The 27142-nt window shown below is 36.1% G+C and overlaps 7 protein-coding genes and 1 pseudogene across 11 annotated transcripts; 5 read left to right on the forward strand and 3 right to left on the reverse strand.

Moving 5' to 3' along the window:
- Positions 1-990: 990 nt before the first annotated feature.
- LOC104708832 (pentatricopeptide repeat-containing protein At2g25580 pseudogene) lies at positions 991-3696 on the reverse strand (annotated as a pseudogene). Of its 2 annotated transcripts, XR_015563175.1 has the most exons (2): positions 1576-3696; positions 991-1369 (listed from the first exon to the last, which is right to left on the reverse strand). The product of XR_015563175.1 is annotated as a pentatricopeptide repeat-containing protein At2g25580 pseudogene, transcript variant X2 (transcript). The 2 variants fall into 2 exon arrangements; XR_015563174.1 differs by having other exon boundaries at positions 991-3559.
- Positions 3697-4295, forward strand: LOC104709967 (uncharacterized). Its single transcript, XM_010426499.3, has 3 exons — positions 3697-3816; positions 3905-4033; positions 4169-4295. The coding sequence occupies exons 1-3, from the start codon at positions 3727-3729 to the stop codon at positions 4277-4279; spliced, it is 330 nt and encodes a 109-aa protein (XP_010424801.1). The 5' UTR covers positions 3697-3726; the 3' UTR covers positions 4280-4295.
- A 4826-nt stretch (positions 4296-9121) lies between these two features.
- On the reverse strand, positions 9122-12084 carry LOC104708833 (peptidyl-prolyl cis-trans isomerase FKBP15-3-like). 3 transcript variants are annotated; one of them, XM_087460907.1, is made up of 13 exons: positions 11949-12084; positions 11723-11812; positions 11560-11588; positions 11320-11428; positions 11077-11199; positions 10858-10978; positions 10559-10740; positions 10439-10481; positions 10165-10354; positions 9779-9866; positions 9635-9676; positions 9491-9539; positions 9122-9385 (listed from the first exon to the last, which is right to left on the reverse strand). In XM_087460907.1, the coding sequence occupies exons 6-13, from the start codon at positions 10890-10892 to the stop codon at positions 9304-9306; spliced, it is 711 nt and encodes a 236-aa protein (XP_087317033.1). In that variant the 5' UTR covers positions 10893-10978; positions 11077-11199; positions 11320-11428; positions 11560-11588; positions 11723-11812; positions 11949-12084; the 3' UTR covers positions 9122-9303. The 3 variants fall into 3 exon arrangements, with proteins under 3 accessions (XP_087317033.1, XP_087317034.1, XP_087317035.1); XM_087460908.1 differs by lacking the exon at positions 11560-11588; XM_087460909.1 differs by lacking the exons at positions 11077-11199; positions 11320-11428; positions 11560-11588; positions 11723-11812; positions 11949-12084 and having other exon boundaries at positions 10811-10943.
- LOC104708834 (lipid phosphate phosphatase gamma) lies at positions 12070-13656 on the reverse strand. Its single transcript, XM_010425476.3, has 2 exons — positions 12955-13656; positions 12070-12372 (listed from the first exon to the last, which is right to left on the reverse strand). The coding sequence occupies exon 1, from the start codon at positions 13654-13656 to the stop codon at positions 12976-12978; it is 681 nt and encodes a 226-aa protein (XP_010423778.1). The 3' UTR covers positions 12070-12372; positions 12955-12975.
- Positions 13657-13717: 61 nt separating this feature from the next.
- Positions 13718-17481, forward strand: LOC104708835 (importin subunit alpha-9). The gene is made up of 11 exons (XM_010425477.3): positions 13718-14306; positions 14600-14822; positions 14940-15093; positions 15258-15360; positions 15445-15629; positions 15717-15796; positions 15928-16078; positions 16295-16376; positions 16463-16521; positions 16591-16899; positions 17011-17481. Exons 1-11 carry the CDS (start codon positions 14255-14257, stop codon positions 17173-17175), a joined length of 1563 nt encoding a protein of 520 aa, XP_010423779.2. The 5' UTR covers positions 13718-14254; the 3' UTR covers positions 17176-17481.
- A 1063-nt stretch (positions 17482-18544) lies between these two features.
- LOC104708836 (uncharacterized) lies at positions 18545-20234 on the forward strand. Its single transcript, XM_010425478.3, has 3 exons — positions 18545-18714; positions 18901-19651; positions 19743-20234. Exons 2-3 carry the CDS (start codon positions 18916-18918, stop codon positions 19985-19987), a joined length of 981 nt encoding a protein of 326 aa, XP_010423780.2. The 5' UTR covers positions 18545-18714; positions 18901-18915; the 3' UTR covers positions 19988-20234.
- Positions 20235-20293: 59 nt separating this feature from the next.
- Positions 20294-21667, forward strand: LOC104708838 (uncharacterized). The gene is made up of 5 exons (XM_010425479.3): positions 20294-20477; positions 20721-20788; positions 20900-21052; positions 21147-21220; positions 21305-21667. Exons 2-5 carry the CDS (start codon positions 20726-20728, stop codon positions 21438-21440), a joined length of 426 nt encoding a protein of 141 aa, XP_010423781.1. The 5' UTR covers positions 20294-20477; positions 20721-20725; the 3' UTR covers positions 21441-21667.
- A 2445-nt stretch (positions 21668-24112) lies between these two features.
- Positions 24113-26784, forward strand: LOC104708839 (protein IQ-DOMAIN 2). Its single transcript, XM_010425480.3, has 6 exons — positions 24113-24451; positions 24555-24628; positions 24717-25037; positions 25164-25385; positions 25712-25831; positions 25927-26784. Exons 2-6 carry the CDS (start codon positions 24569-24571, stop codon positions 26584-26586), a joined length of 1383 nt encoding a protein of 460 aa, XP_010423782.1. The 5' UTR covers positions 24113-24451; positions 24555-24568; the 3' UTR covers positions 26587-26784.
- Positions 26785-27142: the final 358 nt, after the last annotated feature.

The raw sequence follows: 27142 nt of genomic DNA on the forward strand, positions 1-27142 counted from the left end.
AGTATTTTGAATTTATGATTTAATTTTGAAAGATTAAACGGTGTTATTTTTAAAATTTTAGTGATGTTATACTAAGTTTGGAAAAAAAAATTATTTTGGTGCTATTTTTGAGAATCTATCAATATTTAATCTTAGTTTTTTAAATAAAATTAACTTTTATTTAGTATATTGTATATATCAGATTTAACACTGAAAGAATTAATTATTTTATATGATGGACTAATAGTGCTAATTTTATATAAAGATATGGATGGTGCTAAGTAGGCCTGCGACTTCGGTTTATTCGCGTATTTCGGTTCGGTTATGTCGGTTTTTCGGTTATTTTAGAAATTGAAAACTGTTCCGAATTAAACCGACTAAAATTTCGGTTCGGTTCGATTCGGTGATGGTTATTTCGGTTTTTGCTATTCGGTTATTTCGGTTTATTAGTTTTGGGCTAAAGATGTTTTTGATCGTTGGGCTTGCAAAAACATGGCCCATTAACACACAAAAAAAATAATAAAAGAATCTGAGATTTGTCTTGAGAGAAGGAAAACCCTACGACCACGAGTAGAGCTGTGGAGGCAACGGTGGCGAAATCTCGAAGCCGAAGATTGCAGTATCGAAGTCAAAGAATAAGGACGAGGAAAAGAAGAAGATGATGATGATGATGAATCCAGATAAGGAAGAAGGTGATGATGATGATGATGAATCGTGAAAAGGAAGAAGGTGATGTATCGAGAAGAAGAATAGGCAACACAAAAGAAAAGATGATGAAGATGATAATATATGGAAGAAAAATCATAACTGAGGAAGATGATGATGAATCGAAAAAGAAGAGGACGACGATAATGAATCGAAGATAATAAAGATGGTGAATTGAAGAAGAAGAAATGAAGAAAAATCAAAGAATGAAAAGAGGCAACGACGACTACCTTTAAGGTTTTCTTTTTTCGGTTAATCGTTCGGTTCAAGCGAACCAAACCGAAAATCTCGGTTAACCGAGCCTAATTAAAATCTTTCCTATCGGTATACTTAATTAATAGAAACCGAACCGATTTGCCCAAATCTCGGTTCGGTTCGGTTCGGTTCAAATTCGCACGCCTAGTGCTAAGTTTACAAATATCAAGTTACCCACAACAGGAGATCAACAATACATATTACATAGCATTCATGAATCATGATATATTTTAGCATAACCTGGACACAGAAAAACTGCATCAAAGGGACAAGAGAATAAGATTGATCTATCATCTGTGACAACATATGGCAGCTCCACGATGCAACTGCCTGAAAAAATGACGTGATAGCAAAGTCGCTGCTTATGATTTCAGTTTGTCTCTGTGATTCTGTTGCTTTATGTTTTTCCATCCTGCCAAAATTTCCAACACTGCCCAAGTTTCCAACAGACATAATGAGTCTGAGTTTCCAACATACATAATGAGTCTGAGTTTCCAACATACATAATGAGTCTTGTGTGTTCTAAGGTATCGGACTCGGACAGAAAACACAAATTTGCTGCTCATGAAACTAAAATGATGATTTACGAGTAATAAGAGCCAAAAAACTTTGCAACGCATATTCTATAGAACACACCTCAGTTTTGTCGTTAAATCACCAATAGTCATTACAGCTGCAAGCCCCGTTTTTAAGATGGTGGAATCTCTTTGCATCTCGCATGATCACTTCTCTACCAACTACATCTGCCATAACCTTCAATGCGTTATGACAATCAACACACACACGAAGGTTTTTCAAAATAGTAATTTGTTTGCGGGGTGCGGTGCTGAGAACAGCACGAGCAAAAGCTATTCTCTCGCTATGACCAAGAAGTGCTGTTTCTTTACTCTCTTGGTCAATATCATGCAAAGCAGGTTTCGTATCAGCGACATAGCCCACCTCTATCATATGCATCTTTAAATTTCTCAATAGCTCCAACAGTTCATCATTCTCAGGAAGATTGGTATCCCCTGCCTTAAATTCATTCGTCCTATTTGTGAGTCCGGGAAGGGCATGAACTCCCGACTTTTTCTTTAGTCTCTCTTTCTCAACATCTGATGCCTTGACCGGTAGAAATCCTTCCCGAGACTGTTTATTCAACCGTGTAGGATCTAACAATTCAACAAACTCAGCACACTGGTCTCCAAGTTCTAAATTCCCATGCACTCGAGAAAGATTCATCAATGTTTCCCACACAGCAACGTTTGGCTCCATCGGCATTTTCTCTACAAATTCTACAGCCTCCTCTAAAAATCCGGGTAACGCATACATCTCAACGAGGCTAACATAGTCTTCAATGGAGGGGACGATGCCGTAGTCTTTGGACATTGACTCAAAGTGCAACAGTCCCTCATCAACATCACCTAGCATACCACATGAATAGAAAACTCCTCTAAATAGTTGAGCAGTGGGTTTGTTTCCTTCTTTTTTGAAGCGGCTAAACAGATCAATAGCCTCTTCTCCTCGACCATTCTTTGCAAAACATCTTATTGTAATGTACCAAGTCTCCAAATTCCTCTCAGGCATATTCTCAAAAACACTCACAGCTTCATTCACCAACCCACAGTTGGAGTACATTTCTAACAGTACATGGTAACTACTAACATCTAAATGGCGAGCCAAAGCAATAATCTTCCCATGAACAGCCTTGCCTTCTTCTAAAGCCTCTGCTTCCCCACACACATTTGCTAACCGTAAAAGTCTAGTCAAATCCACAACATGATTCAGACTTGCCAATGTATCTATTGTACACAAGGCCTTTTTCACCTTACCTTGGTCGCAAATTTTATCAAGTTCATTAATCGCCCAATCAGTATAATGCTTCAAATCATCCGCAGCTGAATTGTAAACTTTAGCTCTGATCTTCCCCTGAACAGAAACCTTGGCTTCTTGCAAAATACTATCTTCTTGAAAAGCGTTTTCTTCCCCAAATAGCTGAGATAACCATATAAGTTCACGTAAATCCATAACATAACCCTTAAGCTCCAATTTTTCCATAGTAGTTAAGGCCATTCTTGGATTCTCTTGTTCGCAAAAATCTTCAAATTCCCTAATCATATCAGATACGTCGCGATCAACAGTCTTACCAGAATGCCAAGACGATCCTACACTAGTACTCTGATAATCAGAGTTTGTCCCATACCAATTGCCTTGACAATGAGATTGGACCTGCGAATTATTAGACATACCAGGACTCTGCTTCCACGGCTGCTCATGATTTGAACCCAAACTCTGAGTTTCACTACCTTTCCCATAGCTCCAAGTTGGGTTCTGGCTTTGCCCATTTCCACTGCTCCCATTAAACCCTTCTCTAGGGTTCATCATATGTGACGAATCCTCTACCTGGTAGTCATTAGAGTTTCCAAAATCTAACCTTTCAACAGCTGTGGAGAGATTCCTCATAACTTGATGGATCCTTTTCTCGTTGGGTAAGGAGAGAACATGATTCGTTCTGGTAAACAATGCTATCTTCTTATACATCACAAGAGAAGAGAAGTGATAATAGTTTAATCTCAGTTTGGTCGGAAACTTGGGGTTCGGCGTGAGTTTGGTTTGACGGCGATGAACTTCAAACGAAAATCCGATAGCATCGACGCTCGAGGGTAGAGTTGTAAATTGACAGATAGCGAGTGATGGGCCTAAATGGGCTTAAAATAATTTTAGTGGACTACTTTAGCTAAGCCTTGTTAAATTCCGCCAAATTCTCCGGCCCGGCGGGTTAGGTTTCTCCTCCGGCCAATTCAAATCATGTTTCGTCGTCTAATTCTCCGCCAAGCAGCCGCCGTAGCCGCGGAATCGAAGATTGCTCGTCATCAACTCCATGGATTCGATCAGCGAGTATAACATTTTTTTTTTTTTACATTGGAAACTCTTTGTATCGGTTCTGTGTGATTTACGTTTGTGGTGTTTTATGGTATTGAATCAGAGAGGATTACACAGCAGGAACAAGAAGGCAATGGAGTATGTAGCCAAAGGATGGAGCGCGATTAAGGAAGTAGACAGATTTATCGATTACTGTGAACTCAATGATCGACGCCTTATACCTCTCCTCAGGGTATGCTTAACTCTTTTTCTAATGTGTGCCTATAAGTTCCAAATGCAATCTTGTGTTGTAGGATAAGTCGTTTTGTTTGAATGTAGTGTGTTACTTTGTTGGTTATATTTTTAGGTAATGTTTTGTATGATTCAGGGAGCTAAAGAGAACTTTGAACTTGCTCTGGAAGCTGATAATTTGAACACTCATGCTAGATATTGGCTTTCCAAGTTGCACTTGAAGTACCATGTTCCTGGACGTATTTAATCTTTGACTAACAAACATATGCTGCATTGCATAATCCATTTGAAATACAAATAAAAACCCTAATAATTAAATCGCCAGATATGTAAAACCTCAGTCTGGATATGCATGACAGGAACTCAGCAGTTATGTCTTAAAACAAACACATCCTAAACCTAAGTGTATCAGCCAGGGACAAGACTCGTAATTCTGAAGCAATTATTATAAATCGCTCAAAAACAAAAAAAAGGATAATTGAAATTCACCAGATTTCCCAAAATTATAAGTATCGAATGTTAAAAACTCCCAAGTGGGTATTATTATTAACTTCACAGTAGTAACCTAAGGATCGCTGGGAGTATCCAGAAGTAATAAATACAGAAGCTAAGGAGATTGAATTGAATCTTACATGTAGAAGACACCAGACAAGCGAACGAAACGGGTAAAGGAAGGGACTTTTTAGGTTGTTGTGACGATACAGTTTCCGGGCTTTTTTTTTGTTTCTCGAGTAAAAATGGAATCACACAAGCAGCGAAGCGATCCCAAACCAAAAAAAAAGAAAAGAAAAGAAAAAAAGATAATTTTCGGAATTGAGAAGGGAGATTAGCGATATCGGAACTAGATCATCATCTTCTACAAAAATCGGCGGCGGTTCTCTCAATTCCTGAATTGATGTTTGTCACAGCCGTGGATTGTTTTTTTTTTTTTTTTTTAAGTTAGTACGAAACTTTGTTTTATATCTTGGGACTGAAAAAGTATTTTAAAAAAAAAGCACCGGTTCGATTAATTAAGAAAAGGATTAAAAATATTAAATTAAAAAGGACTAAAAAATATTAAATTAAGAAAAGGGTTTAATTTCTCTACTTGACTATATAAGAGAAATTCGTTCAAAAAAAAACTATATAAGAAATTATATTCAATCTGACATTTTAAATGATTTATATAAAATTTACAAATCAGTTTTGGACAGTTTGTGGATTTAGATTTTAATGATTTTTTTGAGATTCTAGAATATTTGAGAAGATTTTTTTAGTTAATAATATAGAAATCTAAATCTCATAGTTTTAGGTGGAATTTGAAAGAATTTTACAACAAATCATACTAACTTCCCTAAAATAATCAAAATCATTTAAAATCTTATGAAAATTCAAATCACTTAGAATATTAGATTGAATACATCCCCTTAATTTGTTTCATTTATTAGTGAAGGAAAGAATGATTTGGTATTATATATATAATAAAAGAGAAAAATGTCATTAAAATCCTAAAGTTTACTTTTGTGTTGATTTAATGCATGAACTTTTCATCCGGTGAAAAAAATCACGTTCTTTTGTTGACTTCTAAATAATTCACGAACTTTTATTTACATGGCCTAATGAGGCACAATGTTAAGTGGTCAAACAAAAAAACCATACAGTGTTAATTAGTCGTTAACAAGAACCTGTCAATAATAAAACATCATCGTTTATCAAACCTAAAACTCCCCAAATCTAAAGTTTCTGATTTGGGAAAAATGGGAATCAAATTTCAATTTGGGGATTTGAGGTATGATTAAATGATATCATTTTGTTATTAACAGGATCTCGTTAACGGTTAATTAACTCCGTGTGATTTCTCCGTTTGGCCACTTAACATTATGCTTCATAAAGCCAAATCAACAAGAGTTCGTGAATTATTTAGAAGTCAACAAAAAAATAAGGTTTTCTCCACCAAATGAAGAGGTCATGTATTAAATCAACAAAAATGTAAACTTCAGGATTTTAATAATATTTTTCCCTATAATAAACTAGGAAAGTTATATGTACGCTTGTGGGGGCAAAAATTTATTTTTAAAATAGTTTAAGTAATTTAACAAATCAAAATGTTATTTAATTATAAGACTAAAAAAAATTCCAACAAAAATGTGAATGGAAAAGAATTAACCAAAAGAGATACCATAATTTAATTTTCCATGAATGGATGTATGTCACACTGTTGTGGATTGTTTTTTTATTTATTTAACTTTATTAGTATGAAACTTTGTTTTATATCTTGGAACTGAAAAAGTATTAAACCAGATGTTAGAAGACATTGTTGCAGATATCGCCCAATTCAAAGAAAGTTACATTAAGAGCGACAAGAAAAAATATATTCCTTCAAGAGATCAAAGTAAAGATGATACTTCGAAGGGGAGAAATATAATGATTCACATGGCTGTACTATTTTTCTTTTATCATGATTTTTATCCGACTTGATTTTTTCATGATAAGGTTTTTAACGAGACATCAAATAACACGCTATATAAATTTTAAAGAAGAATGACAATGGTGAAGGTTATCTTTCTTCCAAAATCTTTTATCATACATCGCGAAGATCAGAAGAGTGAAGAAAATATTCAATGTTAGATCATCTATGGAAGATATGAAAAAAAATATATTCTTTGGTTTAAGACAAAAAAAATTATTAATATAAGTCAATTACGAAGTCTACGAAGAAAATAAAACTCGTCTGTTCAAGAGAAATATTATGTTATTATAATCTTTTCGCTTTATCATGGTTTTTATCGTACAATTTTTTCTTGGTAAAATTTTTAACTAAGTAGTACGTCCTATGTTAATAACAATGGATAATGAAAAGAGACTGTTATAAAATAGAGGATTACTTTTGTGATTATCCATCACATACTTCCCCTCTAAGTAACTTGGTCTCCAAGTAGTATTTTACTATTATCTTTTTATCCTTAACTTTCCTATATATACGTTCATTTGCTTCGATGTAACAACAACACAAGCATAAGCAGAGAGAAGAAGAAGTAATAACTTCCTTTGCTTACCTCTCGTCTCTCACCCTTTATTGTTATAGTGTATATAGTATACATACATATACCCGCATATACATATATAATATTATATATTTGTGTTATTGTATATAACAGTAATGGATTTTTTTATATAAATAAAATGTATATTTACTCTGATTGATCATATCTTAACTATACCTTTCATCCAAGAATATATCTCTAGTAATTTTTTTTAAACAGCTGCTTTCATTGATTAATTAGGAGTGTAATCCTCATGGAGGATATTTACAAGGAAATTTGGGACATAATCAAAAGAAACAAAAGATAGATTATTTTGAAAATGTATCTTCGCTAACTTATCAGCTCCTTTGTTGTTTGTTCTCCTTGTCCATTGAAACTCCACATTATCAAACTTTTGTTTCCAGTTGATTTCCCTTATCCAAGTGTGCCACCGAAAGCTTTATGTAGTTCCTTGTGCTAATTGCATGACCTTAATGTTGTCTCCTTCAAAGATTGTCTTGGGGTATCCTTTTACCCAAGCTTGTTTCATGGCTATGATCACGGCTTGTAATTCAGCCTCTATAACCGTTGTGCATACTTCGTCAATACTAGTTCCAAGGATCTTGGATCTTGAAGATCTTGTAATTCAGCCTCTATATATATTAATGTCTCCATTGTGCTCAAACGAAATTGCTAAAAATATTTGCATCATTGTGCGTTGTTATTTAGTCTTTAATATTCAACAACATTTTATAATATACTCATCTGTCTAATTAACTAACCATTGTTACAATCAAAATCTCAAGAAGTAAGGCAGTAGAGTGTACCGGACCAAACCAACTGGTATGATGGATACGAAGTAAGAACCACTTGATGCAATCAACTAATCTACTTACACTTATATGCAGCAACAGCTTGCTTGATCTCATGATCTGCATTCTACTGTTAATCAAAAATCAATTTTAACATTAGTTGATGGTCCTCCTTTCGAGTAGAGTAGGTGCTGACCAAATCCGGTTTTAACCGGAACCGACTATTTGCATGATTCTTTGACAACACTATTTGCATGAGCATTTATCGGCTTTTATGTTTAGAAATGTGTACCATACCCATTCGTCCTTAAGCTATATTACTGAAAGATGCATTTCATAATAGAAGTTGTCGTATATAGCATTGCTCACTGTAGATTGTTTTCTATTTGATATATTGTTCATCAAAAGAATTGTTAAAACATGTTCAATATTCCTTTTCTGCCTCAAGTTTGGATACTCAAAAGAACTGTTACAATCTCCGCAGATCAATACGTGGATCACCATCCAGATGGTGGAAGTCAATCGGGTGGTGGGTGATGGAGAACCGGAAATAGCACTTTGATCGATCGAGCATGTCATATACAGCATGCTCTCATGGAGATAGGTCTGATGCATTCTCTAGCATAAGAAGTGTAGTCTGGAGCTATCGAGCCTCGAGCTGTGCTTCTGAAAACCTTTGTCTTGGTTTGTAGCGAGTGTGATATTTTGCCAGAGGCTGAACGTGCATTCTCTGAGCTCAACGAAAGAGGGTTTTCACCAGAGATAACCACATTAAATTCCATGGTCTCTATTTATGGAAGAAGGCAGATAGTTAATTGTTGATGAGAAACCTCACAGTAAACTTGTCAAACCCTGACTTCAAATCCGCTGTAAGTATTAATTTTATCATAACTTCCATGCTCATTGAGCATGTGAGGCGTCTTTTTTCTTTTCTTTTCGTGTTTGTACTTAGAGAGAAAAATTCTCTGCATGTGCCTTCAAATTTAAATTGGGATAAGAAATAAGAATGCGTCACTGTTAGAGTGTTAGTGTGTGTTAAATCTGTAACCATTCCAATGACCGAAGGAGTATTGTTGCCCTTTGTGAATATATGTAATGTAGACATATCAATTGACTTGTGGATTGATTTCAATCTAACCGTGAAATAATCTGAGCGTGATAAAGGCGCTCTCGATCAAACGGCACAGCATGGGACAAATTGTGAACAACAGAAACAGCAACGGCAAAAGTTGGGAGCCCCATAATTAATTTATCTTAACGTAATTTATAGACTAATTTCTTAAAATACGGATTGCCGCTTAAAGATGCTGCTTTGGAATGTGAGTATGAGTAGTAAAAGTCAAGATAACAATTTGCTAGGGTACACAAAAGGCCGGTCGAAAACAATAAAAGCTAGAACACACCAAACAAAACTTAATTATGCATGTATTAATTCAAAGGAAGTTTTATTTATTTATTTATTTTAAACTAAGAAGTTCAACTTCAAACACCAGCCAGGCTTCAGGAGTAATAGTGTCACGAAAACGTTCCACACCATGTCTGTGAGCCACACAAAATATTATCATGATCTCATTAAAAAGGTTGAATAAAAACATCACAACAAAGATAAATCAAAATGATCTGCAAAGGCGCCGCTTTACTTACCCCAATGCTGGAGGGATTGTAAGCTTTCTTTTGCCACCAACACGCATGCCTTCAAAATTTACAAAAAATATAGATCAAAACAACATGATGATAACACATTTTGAGCATAGTGAAGAGAAACCAGTAAGAAATCAATAAGGTTACCAAGAATGCCATAATCCAATCCCGGAAAGACATGTCCAAGACCTGCGTGTAATTAACAACGAAAAGCACATATATGAGCATCCAAGTAACAGTCACAGACTACTATTACAGCCTCTTACTTTCGAATATCGTTATAATACCAACCTACACGAAACTTATGAGGATACCCTCCACAGGTGGAATAGTAAATCCTCCCATTTTCATGAAGCTTTGCAGTATAGTGGACAGTAACCTGCACTCAGAGACGACAGAATGAGCTTCAACAAGTATTTTGCAAGTTACAAACTTAAATAGTTTTGGTGCTCTCAAATATCTTGTTTCTTCAGTTCCTATCCATAATGATTCTTTGGTGCGCTTAGGTCTCAATAAAGCATTAGTTTTGTTTTGCTTCTTATCCACCACCAATTCTATAACTACCCCACATTATTTACCACACTGCCACCTTGTTCAATAATCTATATGACATTGTAGTAATCATGTGATGATATCATTGTCTTGAAATTTTAAGGCCTAAATAAATGCGCACATACCCATTTTCCAGGATCAGCTTTCTTGCCGTGGCCCATGCATATATCGTAAACAACGAGCCCAGCTAGATCAGGTGTTTGCTTCTCAACTAAAGTAGGAATTGTCTTACTCTTTAATGTAGCTGTAGCCTCTTCCTTACTTAACTTCCTTTTCTTCTCAACAGGTTTATCTGGAGTCTTGGAGCTTTCACTCCTGAATTAATACCAAAAGAAAAAGCACAGAAATTTAAAAGACGGGAAAAGGTTTTGGAAGAACCATATTAATCAATCTATTAACCTGATTTCTAGAATGGATGCATCACTGGTAGAGCTGTCGGGATCTAAAATAAACCACAGAAGTTTTATTACTTTGTTATCAAGAAAGAACCGAGAACCGGTAATAAATTTTGTGTAGTACTAGTACACGGTGGGAGACCAGGTAGTGGCCACTGGTAGTGGCGGCGCATGTGGGTAGTGTTTATTCTCGGTCTACAAAGCACCTGAACAGATAATTTGCGTCCTCCCATGACGCTCCCATTAAGTTCAAGCACCTTATCAGCAATGTCTTTTCCTTCAATATTAGCCTGTGCATAGCACCTCCTGTAAAAAGATCAACAAAAGACATAAGTCTTTAGTTAGAGAGAGAGAGAGAGAGAGAGACTGATATAACTTGAGAGTTAGGAAAAATGGGAGGAAGAAGCCAAGCCACAAACAAACCCCTCGCGAACAAAGAGGTTACGGATCTTGTCCATATGAAGAGATAAGGTTACTCAACGCGCTCTGGATATCAATCTTACTCAGGGAAGTGTCATATCCTTCAACTCTTAGCACAACCTGACTGCAATAATAGGATTTTGCACAAGATATATGAATCAATTCAAATGCATATTAAAGATAGAAAAATCTTAATTAAAAAATAGCAGTGGATCGGATTACTCGTTTGCATTTTTGGGAAACGGTAAAGGCTCAACAGAGACATTCCATCCTCCCACATCACTTCCATTAAGTTGCATGGCCTTATCGGCTGCGCCTTCTCCCAGAAAATATATATAACCCTTTCTGTATCATGTTCATGTAACAAGTTTGTTTTGTTTAGTTAGATCATTTTAACTCTGGAATAAAATTGGAGGAAGAAGAAGAAGAAAAGCCACAAAAAAAATACATCCTGAGAACACATACATCCGTGATCTCTCCACATGAAGTGAAATGTTCTCTCAACGCCCTCTCGACATCAGCACGAGGAGTCAGCCTAATGTCATATCCCGAAACAGTAACCCTCCCATAGTCACTGAAATTATTCGATAATACCAATATAGTATATCAACGAACGTGACAAGAACGTAGTATACACAGAATGCATCTTACTTTTACATATACAAGAAGAAGAGAAAAAAGAAGACAAATATCGATTCAATTTACCTGACTTTTGGCAACAATTTATGCATTCCCTAAAAGTACAAAATATATAATCAGAAACCCTACTAACAGTATATTTCATGAATATACTTGTGAAGAAAGAAACCACAAATTGAGAAACAAGGGTTATAAGACTGAATAAGAAGAAAAGCCATAAGACGATTACCTCGTCGGCGGATTCCACCATGTGTGTGGAGAGGTTGAGACGAGCCAGAGGCGACAACCCTTGACTGTTTTAGGGATTAAATTAGAGCACCTGCCTCCAATGGTGTTTTTAATTAAGAGGTTCTTAAAATAAAATCTTAAGATTAGGTCGGGTGCTCTATCATGCGCAGCAAAATCGATTCGTAGCGGTGAGGGTGACGGACGAATTTACAAAACTTAAAAGTTACCTCAATGCTTGTCACACCAAAAGTGTCCGAGACAAACGTTGTTAACATTTTTGGAATCGAACATGAGGTAAGCGGCTGGAGTCAATTTGAAGGTTCGGATGATGCGAGCGGAAAGTAATAATGCTGGAAACGCGTGTATTTTTCTTTTATGAAACTGATTCTTTCAATAGTCAACTGAATGCGCAAAGAAAGAAATGGAAAAAAAAAAAAAAAAAGATACAAAGATCACTTAATAAGTGTGAAGGTTCCTCTTTTATGTGAGATGTTCAGATGATGAGCTGCTAATCTAACCAATGTCATCAAAGTCTTAGACAGTGGTAGGTATAAATGTAATCTCCCTCCCACCTCATTGTGATTCCTGATAATATATAATTATAAAAAAGGATAACAAGGCCGCTAAACAAAGCTTTCCCAAGTTCTCGACCTGCAAGGAATGAAGCAAATGAGATGTGCTTACGGTAAAACTGAAGACAAGACACTAAAAAAATAGAACTGCATTTGTTTGCGTCGTTACACAATGCAAAAAAATGGATTAAATGTTAAAAAAGGATGAGCAGAAAAGCTAATGAACTCCCAAGAAGAATGACTCAAACACAGTCTTCTTCATGTATATTCTAATGCTACAGTGGTCTACCTACATAACTGTGATTACTGACAACCTTACTCCTATAGCAAACAAGACAAACCAGTATCAAGATGTCCTTTTATCAATCTAGATTAAGTTAATAATCAATACCATGACAAAAAAAAAAAAAAAAAACTACAAATACAATATATACGAAAGAACATTACTTAATTTGCATTAAGACAACTAAAAACAGTTTAGAAATCAATGAAGAATCAGATCCACATTTCTCTACTAACTTTAGAGTTTTAAATACTGCAGTGGAAAGAGCTCACTACATTATATTCTTGAGCTAAAAAGAACAAAAGCAAAAGTTGATTCCCACATGCTTATCCTAAAGACATAATCAGATCCAAATCAATGAAAGCAATTTCGACTTACCAAAAATCAAATTAAGGCAAATTAATCAGACTTAGCAGAATCCAAATCCTTCCTAGCAGCTCTTGCATTGTCATATTCAAACTTCAACACATCAGGGATATGTGAAGTATCCTTAACATAGAGCCATCTCCCCAATACACTCTCCTCAATCACCGGAAAAAACGGATACAAAACAGAATTCACAAACCAGAACCAACCCGCACCAACAACACCCCCAAGCGTCGCACCTGCGAAAACCTGAGCCACCGTATGGTAACCTAAATAAACCCTAGAATACATCGTAACGACAGCTAGAGACCAATGGAGAAGATTCATAATCCATCTGCTTCTTAACCCAAACCAGAACCCAATTCCTTTACATCCCATCAAACTGAAATACGTGGCGAAGAAGAACATGAATTGCGAGTGGCTCGATGGCCATCCGTGCGAATCGCAAGCTTCGAGTAACGTACATGTCTCGGGACGAGCTTGTTCCACGGATGTTTTGATAAACTCGTTGATGAATTGAGAGATCACGAGACCTATACCGAAGAAGATCCCTTGAAGCTCACGCCGGAATAGGAAATGAGAAACGAATCCGCCGAGGCTGATGAATACAGGAACGAGAGAGATCCAGGCTAGGAAATGTCCGAGCTGATCTCCCGGACGGTACCGGACGTGTGTTAGAGTTACGGCCTTGAGCTGCTGAGGTATGAGATCCATCGACGATAGATCCAAATGAATTTTTTTTGTTAATCGAGAGAATTTCGACTTTGGCCTTCAGGTTTCGTCTTCGTCTTCTTCTTCTTAGTTTTTTATTTTCTCGAGAAAATGAACTGAGAAAGTGACAAGAAAGTGGGTGAAGAGAAAGGCCAGATGGTGAGATCAACATGTTTGGGGAAGAGACTCATGTGGATGCGTGACACGTGTATACTGAAGAACGAGTGGTATTCACATGCATCACATTAGATTGCGGTGTACGTAATCGACTAATGAGGAATTGCCACATCAAACATTACGTGAAACCGCGATCGTTGGATCTATTATATAGCTTTCGAGATCGATAATAAAGTTATGTGGTTTTTCATTGTATACTTGAAAATATTAGGGACTAATTTGAAATTATAAAATAAATACGAGTCGGCGAAATTTTCGTGTTTTTTTTTTTTGTTTTAAGCTGGGCGGGGCAGGCGCGGGGGAACGGATCCAAATTATCCAACTCTTTTTCGGCGAAATTAGTAAATCGAATAAAATTGCTCCGGTGAAATAACTGAATCAAACCCTACTCTCGAAGAAACTTGCAGTGGCTGTAGCTTCTCCAATGGCAGATGATGGCACCGCGTCTAATCGAAGAGACCCAATAAAGTCTTCAGGTAATTTTCGTTCTGGGTTTTACCGTAAACCCTTGAGTTTAATTTGGCACCTGAGTATAGTAGTGTTAGTTTTACTGATGAAAAAGATTGTTTCTTGTTTGCTTCCCAATAAAATTAGGTTAGTTGGTGATTAGGGTAACAAGAAATTTAGATACAGTATTGGTTTTCATGTATACTGGGTAGTTTAGGACAGTAGAGCTTTTTTACTTATCTGTTATAAACTTGTTAGAAGGATTGGACTTTTCAATTGGTGACATTGATTTGATTGTATTTCTGGAACTGGCGGTGTGTAGTTGGGAATGTTGCGGGACAAAGAAGACGGCAACAAGCTGTTACGGTTGCCAAGGAAAGAAGGGAATTACTGGTTAGGGCAAAGCGGCTTTGTAGGGTGGGTACTAATGGCGATGTTGAGGATGCTTGTGTTGAGAATGAGATGATGATTGATGAAGAGCAGCCAATATTGGAGGCTCAAGCTAGTAAAGCCGTGGAAGAGCTCAAGTCTGCTGTTCAATATCAGTAAGTGAATCTGTCAGCTTTAGGAATTGATATAGTCTGTAATTCTCTTCTTTTTTTTCACTGTTTTTGGTATTGTTAGGAATTGATCTACTTAACATATTCTTGTTTAATTTTCAGGGAAAAAGGTGCAATGCAGAAGAGGGTGATTGCTCTTCGGGAACTCAGGCGTTTACTGTCAAAATCAGAGTTCCCTCCTGTTGAAGCTGCCCTCAGCGCTGGTGCAATACCTTTACTTGTGCAGTGTCTCTCATTTGGCTCTCCCGACGAACAGGTTTCTTACTTGGCCTTATATATGTTTCAATGCCATCCCTTTGTTATTGCATTTATTTGCCTAGATTTTGGATATTGTAAGATTATTCTAAAGTAACTCATTTGCATTGAAATAAGACAATTTAAGTTGGTTTGTAATCTTTTGCGAGTTCTGTCTAACTGCAGTTACTTGAGTCAGCTTGGTGTCTCACAAACATTGCGGCTGGAAAACCTGAAGAAACAAAAGCTCTATTACCTGCACTGCCATTGCTTATTGCTCACCTTGGAGGTTTGTACTAGCCAACCAAGTCTGTTATTACTCTTTATCATCTTTGTCGGATCAGATTTCATATGCTTCCAATTTTATATTCAGAAAAGAGCTCTGCACCGGTGGCCGAGCAGTGTGCATGGGCTATCGGTAATGTTGCGGGTGAAGGAGAAGATTTGAGAAATGTTCTTTTGTCTCAAGGGGCTTTGCTACCTCTAGCACGTATGATTTTTCCTGACAAGGGTTCAACAGTGAGGACAGCTGCATGGGCATTGTCGAATCTGATTAAGGTGTGGAAAAACGTGGCGCTCATTTGATCACATTGGTTATAATTTACAAGCCCTTTTACACACTATTTTCACCATGCCTTAATATAGGGCCCTGAGCCAAAGGCAGCAGCACAACTTGTTAAGGTCGATGGTATAATGGATGCAATTCTTCGACACTTAAAGAAAACGTGAGCAAATTTACATCTCAATTCTTCGACAACTTCCTAGTGTATTGTAGTGTCTTGCTTCTTGCCATTGATATTCTATTATTCAATTTTGGTGGATAATTTGATCAAAATTTCTATACTGTTGGATTCAGGGATGAAGTAACTGCCATCGAAATTGCATGGATCATTGTGTACCTATCTGCCCTTTCAGATATCGCTACAAGTATGCTCCTGAAGGGAGGCATTCTTCAACTACTTCTTGAAAGATTAGCAACCTCAAAGAGTCTACAACTTCTTATCCCGGTAATTCCCGAAGAAACCTTACTGTCCAAAAGAAACAGGATTCTAGTCCATATATTACCACAGATTATGATATTCAATTCATTGCTTCTAGGTCCCATTGATCTAATTTATTTTGATATTAGTATGAATGATTAAAAACAGAATACTTACTACTTGATAGTTATATTTCAAAAGCTGCATTCTTGATTATCTCTAAAACAAAAGTTTTGAATTCAGGTTCTACGAAGTGTAGGAAACTTTGTCGCTGTTGATCCCAAAGCTATATTAACCATTCTTATCCGTGAACAGAACACTGAAGGTATCTGTTATCTTTTCTGCGTTAAACACTATCTACCTTAATCAGATATACTATTCAAGATACTGATATTGCAAATCAAATTTCAGAAAGTATCGTTGGTGTGCTTGCAAAGTGCTTAAGAAGCGAGCACCGTGTTTTAAAGAAGGTAAGTATCACATACCACTTGGGTTTTTACAGTTATACGAAGCACTTATCATTAAACTCTATTCTGCAGGAAGCGGCATGGGTGCTTTCTAATATAGCCGCGGGATCTATTGAACACAAGAGAATGATACATTCTACTGAAGTAATGTCATTGTTGCTACGGCTTCTTTCGACATCACCGTTTGATATAAGGAAAGAAGTTGCCTATGTCTTGGGAAATGTTTGTGTAGAATCTGCAGAAGGAGGAGACACAAAACCAAGGATAATTCAAGAGCACTTAGTCTCCATTGTCAGAGGCGGTTGCCTGCCAGGTTTTATTGAGCTGGTCAGATCTCCTGATATCGAAGCTGCTAGGCTTGGTCTTCAGTTCATTGAGCTGGTAAGCAACTAACTAAATGGTCTCAAAATCTCAATGAGACCTGAGTTTACTTCTACTGTATGTTGATGTCTCATGGTCTATCGTAATGAGTTTTGATTTCTGGGTGGTTAGGTTTTAAGAGGAATACCAAATGGGGAAGGTCCCAAGCTTGTGGAAGGAGAAGACGGCATCGATGCAATGGAAAGGTTCCAGTTCCATGAAAACGAAGAGCTGAGAGTCATGGCAAACAGTCTTGTGGACAAATACTTTGGTGAAAATTATGGAATCGATGAATGAAATCGCCTCGGTTTATAGGGTGAGAATACAAAGATAGTCAGATAGTGGAATCAAAGTAAACCGGTCATCGTAGCTTTTGCTTGTAAGGAAAGAGAGAGAGTAGACATGATGTCTAAGACATCTTAAGGTTTAGGTTCCTCGGGTCGGTTGTTGTTGTTGTAAATTGTAATACAGTTTTGTCTCACCGTTTGGGATTTTTTGCATGCGTGTTACATACAACTTATACAAGCACAGGCCCATGTGTGCTCGACATATTGAAAGCAGAATTCATAACCCTCTTATTGCGGTAGAGGGTGCTTCCTTTTTCTTCTGTGTTCCCCTTCTCACATCAAATAGCATTAGTAGATTTTTCATAAAATCTAATTATAAGATACTCTGTTAATGAATTTATGATTTTTTCAGTTGTTTTGAAATTCAAACCAAAGCCATCATTAAACTAGCTTAATCTTGTTAGCTTAAATGCTTAATGATGACACGGAAGGAACAAAAAACTTGGATTAAGACAAGATTAACAATAAACAAATCTATATATACATTTTTGAAAACATTTATAAAATAAATCTTCAAGTTGGCACTTATTTACAGGTTTGTCATTAGCATTAAATAATTAATTTAATAAACAAATTAACTCTACCTATATTTGATTTTTTTATAGAAACTAATTGTTTTAAAAGGTCACAAACATAATTGTAAATGTATACATATTTTATTTCCTTATTTTATATAAAGAGGTGAGTGAAGAGGTATTGTTGTTTAAAATTTTAAAAAAGTGATTCGATTAAGAGTGACTTTTAGCCTCACATACTATATTTTACTTTCACAGGTTTCGTATGATGAGTTTTTGCAGATTAAAAATCTTTGAACATGTTGTGTGATCCGTCTAGCATGGCGGGTTTGGACTATAGTACCAACACTAAAATTATTAGTTTATTTCATATACTATAGATTTGTAATCATAGTTTAAAAAATTAACTTATAAATTATTTAGTATATGAACTACAAAATATTACACATACTACAACACATTCTTAATATTCCAAAAAAAAATGTATACACATAAAAATATACACTAACATACCATATATGCATATACATCTGTTTAATTATAGAAAACAAAACTAAATATTTTAAAAATTTATATTCTAGCTAATAACAAATTTAATGTAATTAGGTTATAAATTGTATAAAATATAAGAAGAATAAAAAATATTCTAAACAAAATTATAAATTAATTAGATAAAATTTAGTTAATTAGGAATTTGAAAACTAAATAAATTAAAAATATTATTTAAAATTTAAAATACACTAATTTATAATTTAGTATCGCGGTGTACCGCGGGTGAAAACCTAGTAAGTGTATTGTTAATTTGATCATGAATTAAATATGTATGCTGTCCTTCCGTATTCCCGCTTCATTTTCTCTGCTTCTAGGGATTTGGCTTTTTTTTTTTTTTGGTTGGCTTGAGTAGGTATTCTCATTTTCGCTGTTCAACTGTTTCTCTACTGCCTAGTGCCTACTGGGTCATCTGACGAATCTGGGTAAGATTTATTTCTTCCTTTGAAATTTCTTTCCTATTTTTTTTTTGTCTCTCTCTCTCTTTCGGTGGAGCTTAGAACGAATTGGGGTTTTAGGGTTTCTTCAGAATCTGTGAAATTTTGTAAATTTAGCAAAAAAAAAGCTTGACGCTTTATGTGTTGGTTGATCCAGGGTTTTTTTTTTTTTAGGGTTTCTCAAAAGTCATGAGTGGGAAATCATCAGCTCGTTTGGAAAAATCGGGGAAGAACAAGACGATCTCGCCGGTGGATACTGCCGGAATAAGCAATTTATTTGCTCAAGAGGGTATTTTGGCGACAAAACATGAAATTCTCAAGGAGAATCATGAGAATCTGCTCAATGATTACAAAATCCTTGAGGAAAATTTCAAGCATGTCAATGAGATGAATGAGGTGATGAAGTTGCATCTTGAAACCCCGATCAAGGAGCTCGAGGCTAAGAATCAGCGATTGCTCGATGAGTTGGAGAAAGAGAGAAGTGAGACGGAGGAGTATAAGAAGGAGATGAAGAGAATGGAGAGTGAGAAAGAGACCCTCATCAATGAAATGAGGGTTAAGAATCAGGAGCTCTTGACTGCGAAAGAGAAAGGAGAGGAGAAGCTGAAGATGATGGTGGACAAGTATGGTGCATTAAAAGAGAGATCTAGTGCGGCTGAATCACAATGTTCATTCTTGAAATCGCTCTTTGATGCTAACAATCACACCAGTCTAGGAGGATGTAACGATGTGTCTTTCACGGATGAGGTTACTGTGGTGGATGATGATCATAATGTGACTGGCAAGAATGAGGAGGCTCTTGCTGTGGATAATCATAACAATGTGACTCTCACGAATGAGGTTATTGTGGTGGATGATGATAATGTGACTTTCAAGACTGAGGTTATTGTGGTTGATGGTCATAATGTGAATAACACTGCAGCAGGTATGCGCCTCATGTATGTTTGGTTAAAGCTCTACAATGTAAAATCTCTCTTGTAAGAAAGTTTTATTCGAGTCTACTCTGTTGTGTGCAGATGCGATTGTGATCAGTGACGAGAGTGATGCCGAAGATGATAATCCTACTCCAAGAAAGAGCAACATCATCCCTCAATGGCCTGTTAATATAAAACAAGAACCACAATCCGACGTACCAAACTCATCAAAAGCAAATTATGTATTGTCACCATCTTCGTCATCATCATCTTCATCATCATCAGATGAATATGTATCAGTTCAGCTTCCCGTTAAAAGGTCCCGGGATTATTATAACAAGTCTTGAAAACAGTGAACACAGAGTTCGAAGTTGAAGTTGCTCACTCTTAAAGTTAAGCTAGTGCTAGTGTAAGGTGTAAACTTATCATCAGTCTCCGGTGTATTGTTTGTTTTGTCCCGGAGTTTTAACATTTTTTTTAGGAGCTAATCCAAAACGATTAGGTGAATATTTTGTTTGTCTGTTTTTGTAAACAGCATATGTTCGGAATTACTCGGCTCTATTATCAAATAGTGAATCTATTTGAGTTCTTCTTCAGGTTGCTTTGATTCTTAAGTCACTACGTCATTAGCATTGTATAAGTGTAATTAGTGATTTATCATGAATTAGCTCAATTAAAATATCATTATTAGAAATAACGCTTATTTAAATGGATTCTCACTTTCTCAGAGTACTTAACAAAGTTGGCTCTTCTTCCTCATTCTCTACAGTCGCTCTCTCTAGAAACTTCTTCATCGTCGCTCAAATTCGTACGGAACAATTCTTCGATCTTCATCGCGTAAGTTCTCTTCTCTGTTTCTCCCGTTTTATTGTAGAATCTTAAGCTAGGTTGTTCGGGTTGTAATCGTATGGGTTTTTAGACTTGGAATCGAAATCTGTTGCGGTGATTTAGTTTAGCAGATTCAATCGCGCAGCCAGTAGAAAACCTAATTCGAAATCTGTTCCTGATGTTAATAATCATTACGTTTCTGCGTTCGACTCGGAATCCGAACTTCATGAGCATAATTTCGAATTGTTGCAGTTACGATGAACACTGAGATGGACGAAGACACAGGGAATGGAGGATTTCGGAAACGCATGAAGCCATCTGTATGTTTTTTTTTCTTCTTCTGAATTTGTCATTGATCTCGTGATGATGATGATGATTTGTGGTGGTGGATCTTATTTTTTTGGATTTTGTCCTGTGAAAATTTTTGATAGGATGAAGAAGGAAAAGGTGATTCGAGAGATGGTGGAATCAGTCTTGATAATACCATTGAGAATGAAGAAACTGAGACGAAACTTGTTGCTTCTGATGAGATGGAACTTAACATTGCTCAGATTCTCGACAAGATTGAGAGCTTCACACAAACTGTAAGCTGTGATTATTTCCATGACTGCTTAAGTTTTGGAAGAACTTTGATATGGTTACCAATATGTTCATCAATTGATGCTTCTTGTTGTGTAGGTTTCTAACTTGCTGGAAACTGGGAAGACAATGTTTAAGGAACTCAGTAACGAATTCGAAGAACGCTTGATCATGTGAGATTGAAACAGACTCTATAATGTTACTGCTGTGTATGTACCAATATGAGATGTTTATACCATTCATGATATATGAAACAGGATACACAGGGAACATGTTGAGAAATGGCAGGAGGAGATCAAGGAATTGCGTTTGCTTGATGCATCAAACGAGGAGACTACTTCCCTCTTACACAACGCTCGCTATCTGATTCATAATCCTAGCATTGAGCAATAAGGTAAACAATGTAAAACCCTATCAAGAAGTACTAGCAGCTATTATTAAGAACAGATTATCTTCTGTCTAATGGTGTAAGAAGCCATGTATTCTTACCTTAGATCAACATATGGTTGATTAGTTGGTTGGACAATTTCAAAAACTATATGATGTCTTGAAGGAAACAGAGAACTAGCTTATCATGAACACTCTCAGCTAAAGCCAGAATAGTGTTTGCTTCTTTGTTAGATTTTGGGGTGAATATATCTCATATATAAATTACTCGTATCTCTAGTTCGATCAAAACCAGTAACTCTCCATTCTCTTTGCAATTCGTGAATGTTGTTCTCAGTTCTTGTTTCAACTCAAATTTCCCAAAAATAACTCTCATGCAACCTTTTTCTGACCGTATTACTACTTTATAACCATATCTTTTTTTTCGCATGTTTATAATCATAAATCTTAGCATCTCTTACTTATATTTTAGCTCTAATTCTTTTATTCACCCTTGATTCTTCTTGTAGAAATGCTTTTTCTTTAATATTAACATTTTAAAAATAAATTGTATTTGTGAGCTGTAAAAAAAGTAGATGAACTGAAGTAGTAACAAAAGTTGAATAGTAGTAAAACTAAATTCAGAAAGGAGATATATACAGATATGGGACCAATCAATAAATAAAGTTATAAACGGTTTATTCAATTAAATTCACTGGTAGGAAAAGTATGGGGTTGTTATTTATGAGAGCCAGCGTTTCTAGGTGTTAGCCAATATAGGAAGGAATCTTCTACCGTTGCTATGTGTCACAAAAACGACAAAACTTAGTGTCGGGTCGTTACCAAACTCTCTGGCTCAGCTAAAAATATCTTTAAATCGCTAACGGCCCTGACCTTGTTTCCATGCCCCACTTCACATTTTCAGATAATGCCAAATTGTTGATTTTCGGTTCAGTTTTTGGTTTCTTTTTGTTTTCCGGTTTAATTGAAACACAAAGTTGACCGACGGGGAGAGAAAGTTTCATAAGAGCTCAAATAAATAAATTATTTTGTTTCATTCGTAACGAAGATGTTTGAATTATACCATTAGGTGGAATGTCCATATCCCAATTCAACAACCAACTTCGGAGATACCTATTAAAATTATTTTAAATTATCAGAAGCATATCCTTATATATACAGCAGACTATGATATGTTGGCTGACAATAAATCATATGATTAGTTAAAATAATCAAATTCCAACGGCTAGTTCTCACATTTTTATATATATGTGAAAATAGCTCTTAAGTTATTAACGAAATATAGAAGACGCCACATGGAGTGATAGGATCATAGGACATACATTTAAATGCTTTTTTTTTTAATAACAAAAGTTTATAAGACTGGTAAACAAGCTGGCCACCGATAAGGAACCTTTGGGATTTATCTACAAAAAAAGTCAATGATTTAGGCAGATAATACTTAATCCACTGGACCAAAATTAACTAATTAAGTATTGTTATTTTAATCATCTAATTAGTTCATTGTATGTCAACATTCTTTTAGCCATTTAATAAAAAGTTACCTAAAATCATTGGGAAATTGCTTTTGTGATAGTAACAGATCTGGATGGTAATACGACAACAATTGAGAAAATTACAGTATATAGTTAACTACACGGTGTTGCATGAAACGAGTTTTCACTTCGCCCATTATACTGTATATTAATGTTTGTTTGTTTGTGAATTCTTACATATTCATAATATATATGAAGTTAAGATATTATGAGTCGAATAATCTGTTTGCTCATCAATTGGAGATTACTTACTATAGTGTGGTTGGATCTGAGCATAAAATATGATATTGGTGTGCAATAATCAACAAGTTGTGATGATTTATCAAATCCAGAAAGTATTAAGTATCGTATATGGTGGCTTGTTAGAGCATATTTAAAATGATAAAGGCTGTAACACTGATGGACATATATATTTGTTCACATGTTTTGTCGGTTGTAGTAATGTAAGCGTGTATTAAAACACAAATACTTTATACGGATTATTAAGCAGATGAATTTTATTGGATAATTGATATTTTGTCGACTAAAAAAAATACGATCTTTAATACTAAAAAAGATATTTACAGAGTGTTGTCGTATTAAGTTTTTACCCCACAAAACGACGAATAAGAAACCCATATCGAAAAAGGAAAGACGAATAAAAACTTTTTATTTCAACAATTTTTTCTTCTTATTATATATTAGGTGAAAAGAAAAGGACCTATCTTACCGGATAAAGTTAAAAATTAAAATTAAAATTTTGATATGGTTACTGTTACAGATCCCATAACTAGTTCATTAAATATATATCAGTTTCAGGAAAAGGTAAAGATGCAATAGATTTTTCAGTTTACACGTTATGTGATATGTTAAGAAAATTCCATACATCCCAAAAAAAAAACACACCAATATACCATGTCAATTACTACTTGTTTTTTTCTTATCCACCAATATATCTTATAGGATAAAAATTTATAAAATAGTGTTTATGGAAACTTAGGAAACAAAACTCATCATTACCTTTTTCTATAAGCTAATTGATTAGTTTGTAGGAAAAAAGGTAAAAGAATTGAGTAAAAACAGAGACGAAGATGGTAATTTTTTAAAAGAAAGGAAAAAACAAAAGAGGGGCCCACAAAAGCGGCCCAATTAGTGGCTTCACGCACAAACACACACACACACACACACCGTCACATATACTCTACACAACAACACAACACAGCTTTGAATCCATCTGTCTTCTCTCTCTTCTTCATTCGCAATTATGATAATGTGAAAGAAGAAGAAGAAGAAGAAGAAGAAGAAGAGACGAACATATCTTCGCACCTCAGCAAAGATCCAAAAAAAACTCACTCCCATCGATTCTCTCTTTTTTTAGCCTTTTCGTCTTCTCCCGATACGAAGAAACCGCGTTGAGCTTTTGCTTTGACTCCTCCCTCCTCTCAGGTTTTATCTTCAAAGGCTTTTTGAGCTCCCAGATCTGGTGTCACTGTCTTCTCACAGGTACGTTTCAGTGAGTTCAATTGATGAATTTAGCTCTTAGGTATCGAGATCTATTTGTTATATCAAGATCAGTAGATTCAACTTTGTTTTTGCTACTGTGAAGGGATTACAAGAGAGATGGGGAAAAAAGCTAAATGGTTTTCAAGTGTTAAGAAAGCTTTCAGCCCAGATTCAAAGGTCTAAACTTTTGTGAATTTGGTTTTTATATATGTGTTAGATGTTGCTAATAGTGTTTTATTAACATGTTTGATGTTTTTGTTATCAGAAGTCGAAACAAAAATTGGCTGAGGGCCAAAATGGTGTGATCTCTAATCCTCCTGCGGTGAATAATGCCAGTCAATCTTCTTCTCCTCCTCCTCCTCCTCCTCGTGAGGTGAGAGTAGCTGAAGTGATTGTTGAACGTAACAGGGATCTTTCCCCTCCTTCTACGGCAGATGTTGTGAGTGTTACAGCCACTGATATCCCTGTAGCTCCGTCTTCATCTGCTCCTGAGGTCGTTCGTCGTGTTAAACCTACTCGATTTGCCGGGAAGTCTAACGAAGAAGCAGCTGCTATCTTGATTCAGACTATCTTTAGAGGCTATTTGGTATGTATAGTATTCCCATTCTTGAATTTGCTTGATATGGTGTTTGTACAAGAATCTTGGTAGTGTTCAAAGAAAGCTGCTTTTGTTGAGTAGAGAAACTTATCTTGTGTAATATTGAAATACTAGGCAAGAAGAGCACTGCGGGCGATGAGGGGTTTGGTCAGGCTTAAGTTATTGATGGAAGGTTCTGTTGTTAAACGTCAAGCTGCAAATACTCTAAAATGTATGCAGACTCTCTCTCGTGTACAGTCACAGATTCGAGCTAGGAGAATCAGGATGTCTGAAGAGAATCAAGCTCGCCAGAAACAACTCCTTCAGAAGCATGCCAAAGAGTTAGCTGGCTTGAAGGTCTGTCTCTCTCACAATCATCTGATTTTGTTTTCTTCCTTTTACTCAAAAAGTTTCTTTCTTTGTTCTGGCTGAGAAATGCTAAGAAGAAAGAACAATTGATTTCTTTTACCTAGCAGTCAGTTGGTATATATATAGTTTGTAGGATGGTTTCCGAGTACTAGTTTGGAAAGAGTTAATAGTCGTAGTTCAGTTTCCTGAGCATTTTATTCATTATATTTAAAACTGATGCTTACACAATTAATCAGTTACATACTCTATGAATTTTTGGTTTGATTTGCGTATTGCTAAGAGTTTTCTCTGTGTCTTACTGTCGCTGATCTCAGAACGGGGATAACTGGAATGATAGCATTCAATCAAAGGAAAAAGTTGAAGCAAATTTGCTAAGCAAGTACGAGGCAACAATGAGAAGAGAAAGGGCATTGGCTTATGCATACTCTCATCAGGTATTACCTAATACTGAACCTCTCGAATGATACATCGAAGTTGAATCTGTGGTTCATTTGAATGTTGTAATGATTATATATGTTCATGTTTGCAGCAAAACTGGAAGAACAACTCTAAATCTGGAAACCCGATGTTTATGGATCCAAGCAACCCGACATGGGGTTGGAGCTGGTTAGAGAGATGGATGGCTGGTCGTCCACTAGAGAGTTCAGAGAAAGAACAAAACAGCAACAACGACAATGCCGCCGCCTCGGTCAAGGGCTCTATTAACCGCAACGAAGCTTCAAAATCTTTAACCCGGAATGGCTCAACTCAACCAAACACACCATCATCCGCAAGAGGGACCCCAAGAAACAAAAACGGTTTCTTCTCTCCTCCAACTCCCTCAAGGCTAAACCAATCATCGAGAAAATCCAACAACGACGACGACGCCAAAAGCACAATCTCGGTCCTGTCTGAAAGGAACCGCAGACACAGCATAGCTGGTTCATCAGTTAGAGACGACGAAAGCCTTGCTGGCTCACCGGCTCTCCCAAGCTACATGGTTCCAACAAAATCAGCTAGAGCCAGGCTCAAGCCGCAAAGCCCATCAGGTGGTACCACACAGGAAAACGATGGGTTCACGGACAAGGGATCTGCTAAGAAAAGGCTGTCGTATCCGGCTTCACCTGCATTGCCTAAACCACGGAGATTCTCAGCTCCGCCCAAGGTGGAGAGTGGCGGTGTTGCGGTTACCAACGGAGGAGGCAGCTGAGGTATTTAATATTGGGTTTGATCTATTAAATATATTTATTATTTTCCCACTTAAAGGATGCGTCCGAGATTGTTGTCAGAGTTATGTGTTCCCTTCATTTGGTCATTCATTTGTGCAGTTGTAACTTGTAAGCGTCGTCAGTCATTTATTTTTGCTACAATAAATTTTATTATTCGACGATAAGGTTTACCTTTTAAATTTGTGTTCTCTACTTTCGTTTAATATTATTGGAAAAAAATCTTGAGTGTTAATTAATTGGAATCTGAGGTTGTAGTTTATATATGCTTAGTATCCTAATAAATATTTGTATCAGTTCTTATAATAGCTTTATAATAATAACTTGTAATCGTAAACATCATTCAGAATATATCCCTTCTAAATATTCTTTGAAATATACTAGGCGAGAAATCAAATATTCTTAGAAGAATATTGAACTTAGCAAGAAACCAAACAAAACCGTAATACTCCGGACGATATAGAGAGTTTTGACCTTTTATTACAAGAATGACCGGCTTTGACTCACAGAACCGACAATTTTGCTGAACCGTCAATTTTT

The sequence above is a fragment of the Camelina sativa genome, chromosome 8 (genome assembly GCF_030686135.1).
Source record: "Camelina sativa cultivar CO46 ecotype springtype chromosome 8, ASM3068613v1".
In the NCBI taxonomy this organism is placed as follows: domain Eukaryota; kingdom Viridiplantae; phylum Streptophyta; class Magnoliopsida; order Brassicales; family Brassicaceae; genus Camelina; species Camelina sativa.

What these genes read in the sequence shown, in the direction of transcription:
- LOC104708838 (XM_010425479.3), top strand. Translation starts at nt 20,726, where the DNA reads ATGAACACTGAGATGGACGAAGACACAGGGAATGGAGGATTTCGGAAA. An exon ending in GGAAACGCATGAAGCCATCT is followed by an intron (nt 20,789 to 20,899) that starts GTATGTTTTTTT and finishes AATTTTTGATAG; the next exon opens with GATGAAGAAGGAAAAGGTGA. An exon ending in TTCGAAGAACGCTTGATCAT is followed by an intron (nt 21,221 to 21,304) that starts GTGAGATTGAAA and finishes TATATGAAACAG; the next exon opens with GATACACAGGGAACATGTTG.
- LOC104708836 (XM_010425478.3), top strand. Translation starts at nt 18,916, where the DNA reads ATGAGTGGGAAATCATCAGCTCGTTTGGAAAAATCGGGGAAGAACAAG. An exon ending in TGTGAATAACACTGCAGCAG is followed by an intron (nt 19,652 to 19,742) that starts GTATGCGCCTCA and finishes TGTTGTGTGCAG; the next exon opens with ATGCGATTGTGATCAGTGAC.
- LOC104709967 (XM_010426499.3), top strand. Translation starts at nt 3,727, where the DNA reads ATGTTTCGTCGTCTAATTCTCCGCCAAGCAGCCGCCGTAGCCGCGGAA. An exon ending in TCCATGGATTCGATCAGCGA is followed by an intron (nt 3,817 to 3,904) that starts GTATAACATTTT and finishes GTATTGAATCAG; the next exon opens with AGAGGATTACACAGCAGGAA. An exon ending in GCCTTATACCTCTCCTCAGG is followed by an intron (nt 4,034 to 4,168) that starts GTATGCTTAACT and finishes TGTATGATTCAG; the next exon opens with GGAGCTAAAGAGAACTTTGA.
- LOC104708833 (XM_087460908.1), bottom strand. Translation starts at nt 10,892, where the DNA reads ATGGACAAGATCCGTAACCTCTTTGTTCGCGAGGG. An exon ending in AAGCTGATCCTGGAAAATGG is followed by an intron (nt 9,867 to 10,164) that starts GTATGTGCGCAT and finishes CTCTGAGTGCAG; the next exon opens with GTTACTGTCCACTATACTGC. An exon ending in ATTGGATTATGGCATTCTTG is followed by an intron (nt 9,540 to 9,634) that starts GTAACCTTATTG and finishes TAAATTTTGAAG; the next exon opens with GCATGCGTGTTGGTGGCAAA.
- LOC104708839 (XM_010425480.3), top strand. Translation starts at nt 24,569, where the DNA reads ATGGGGAAAAAAGCTAAATGGTTTTCAAGTGTTAAGAAAGCTTTCAGC. An exon ending in CTATCTTTAGAGGCTATTTG is followed by an intron (nt 25,038 to 25,163) that starts GTATGTATAGTA and finishes TTGAAATACTAG; the next exon opens with GCAAGAAGAGCACTGCGGGC. An exon ending in AAGAGTTAGCTGGCTTGAAG is followed by an intron (nt 25,386 to 25,711) that starts GTCTGTCTCTCT and finishes CGCTGATCTCAG; the next exon opens with AACGGGGATAACTGGAATGA.
- LOC104708834 (XM_010425476.3), bottom strand. Translation starts at nt 13,656, where the DNA reads ATGGATCTCATACCTCAGCAGCTCAAGGCCGTAACTCTAACACACGTC.
- LOC104708835 (XM_010425477.3), top strand. Translation starts at nt 14,255, where the DNA reads ATGGCAGATGATGGCACCGCGTCTAATCGAAGAGACCCAATAAAGTCT. An exon ending in GCTTATTGCTCACCTTGGAG is followed by an intron (nt 15,361 to 15,444) that starts GTTTGTACTAGC and finishes TTTTATATTCAG; the next exon opens with AAAAGAGCTCTGCACCGGTG. An exon ending in AGCACCGTGTTTTAAAGAAG is followed by an intron (nt 16,522 to 16,590) that starts GTAAGTATCACA and finishes TCTATTCTGCAG; the next exon opens with GAAGCGGCATGGGTGCTTTC.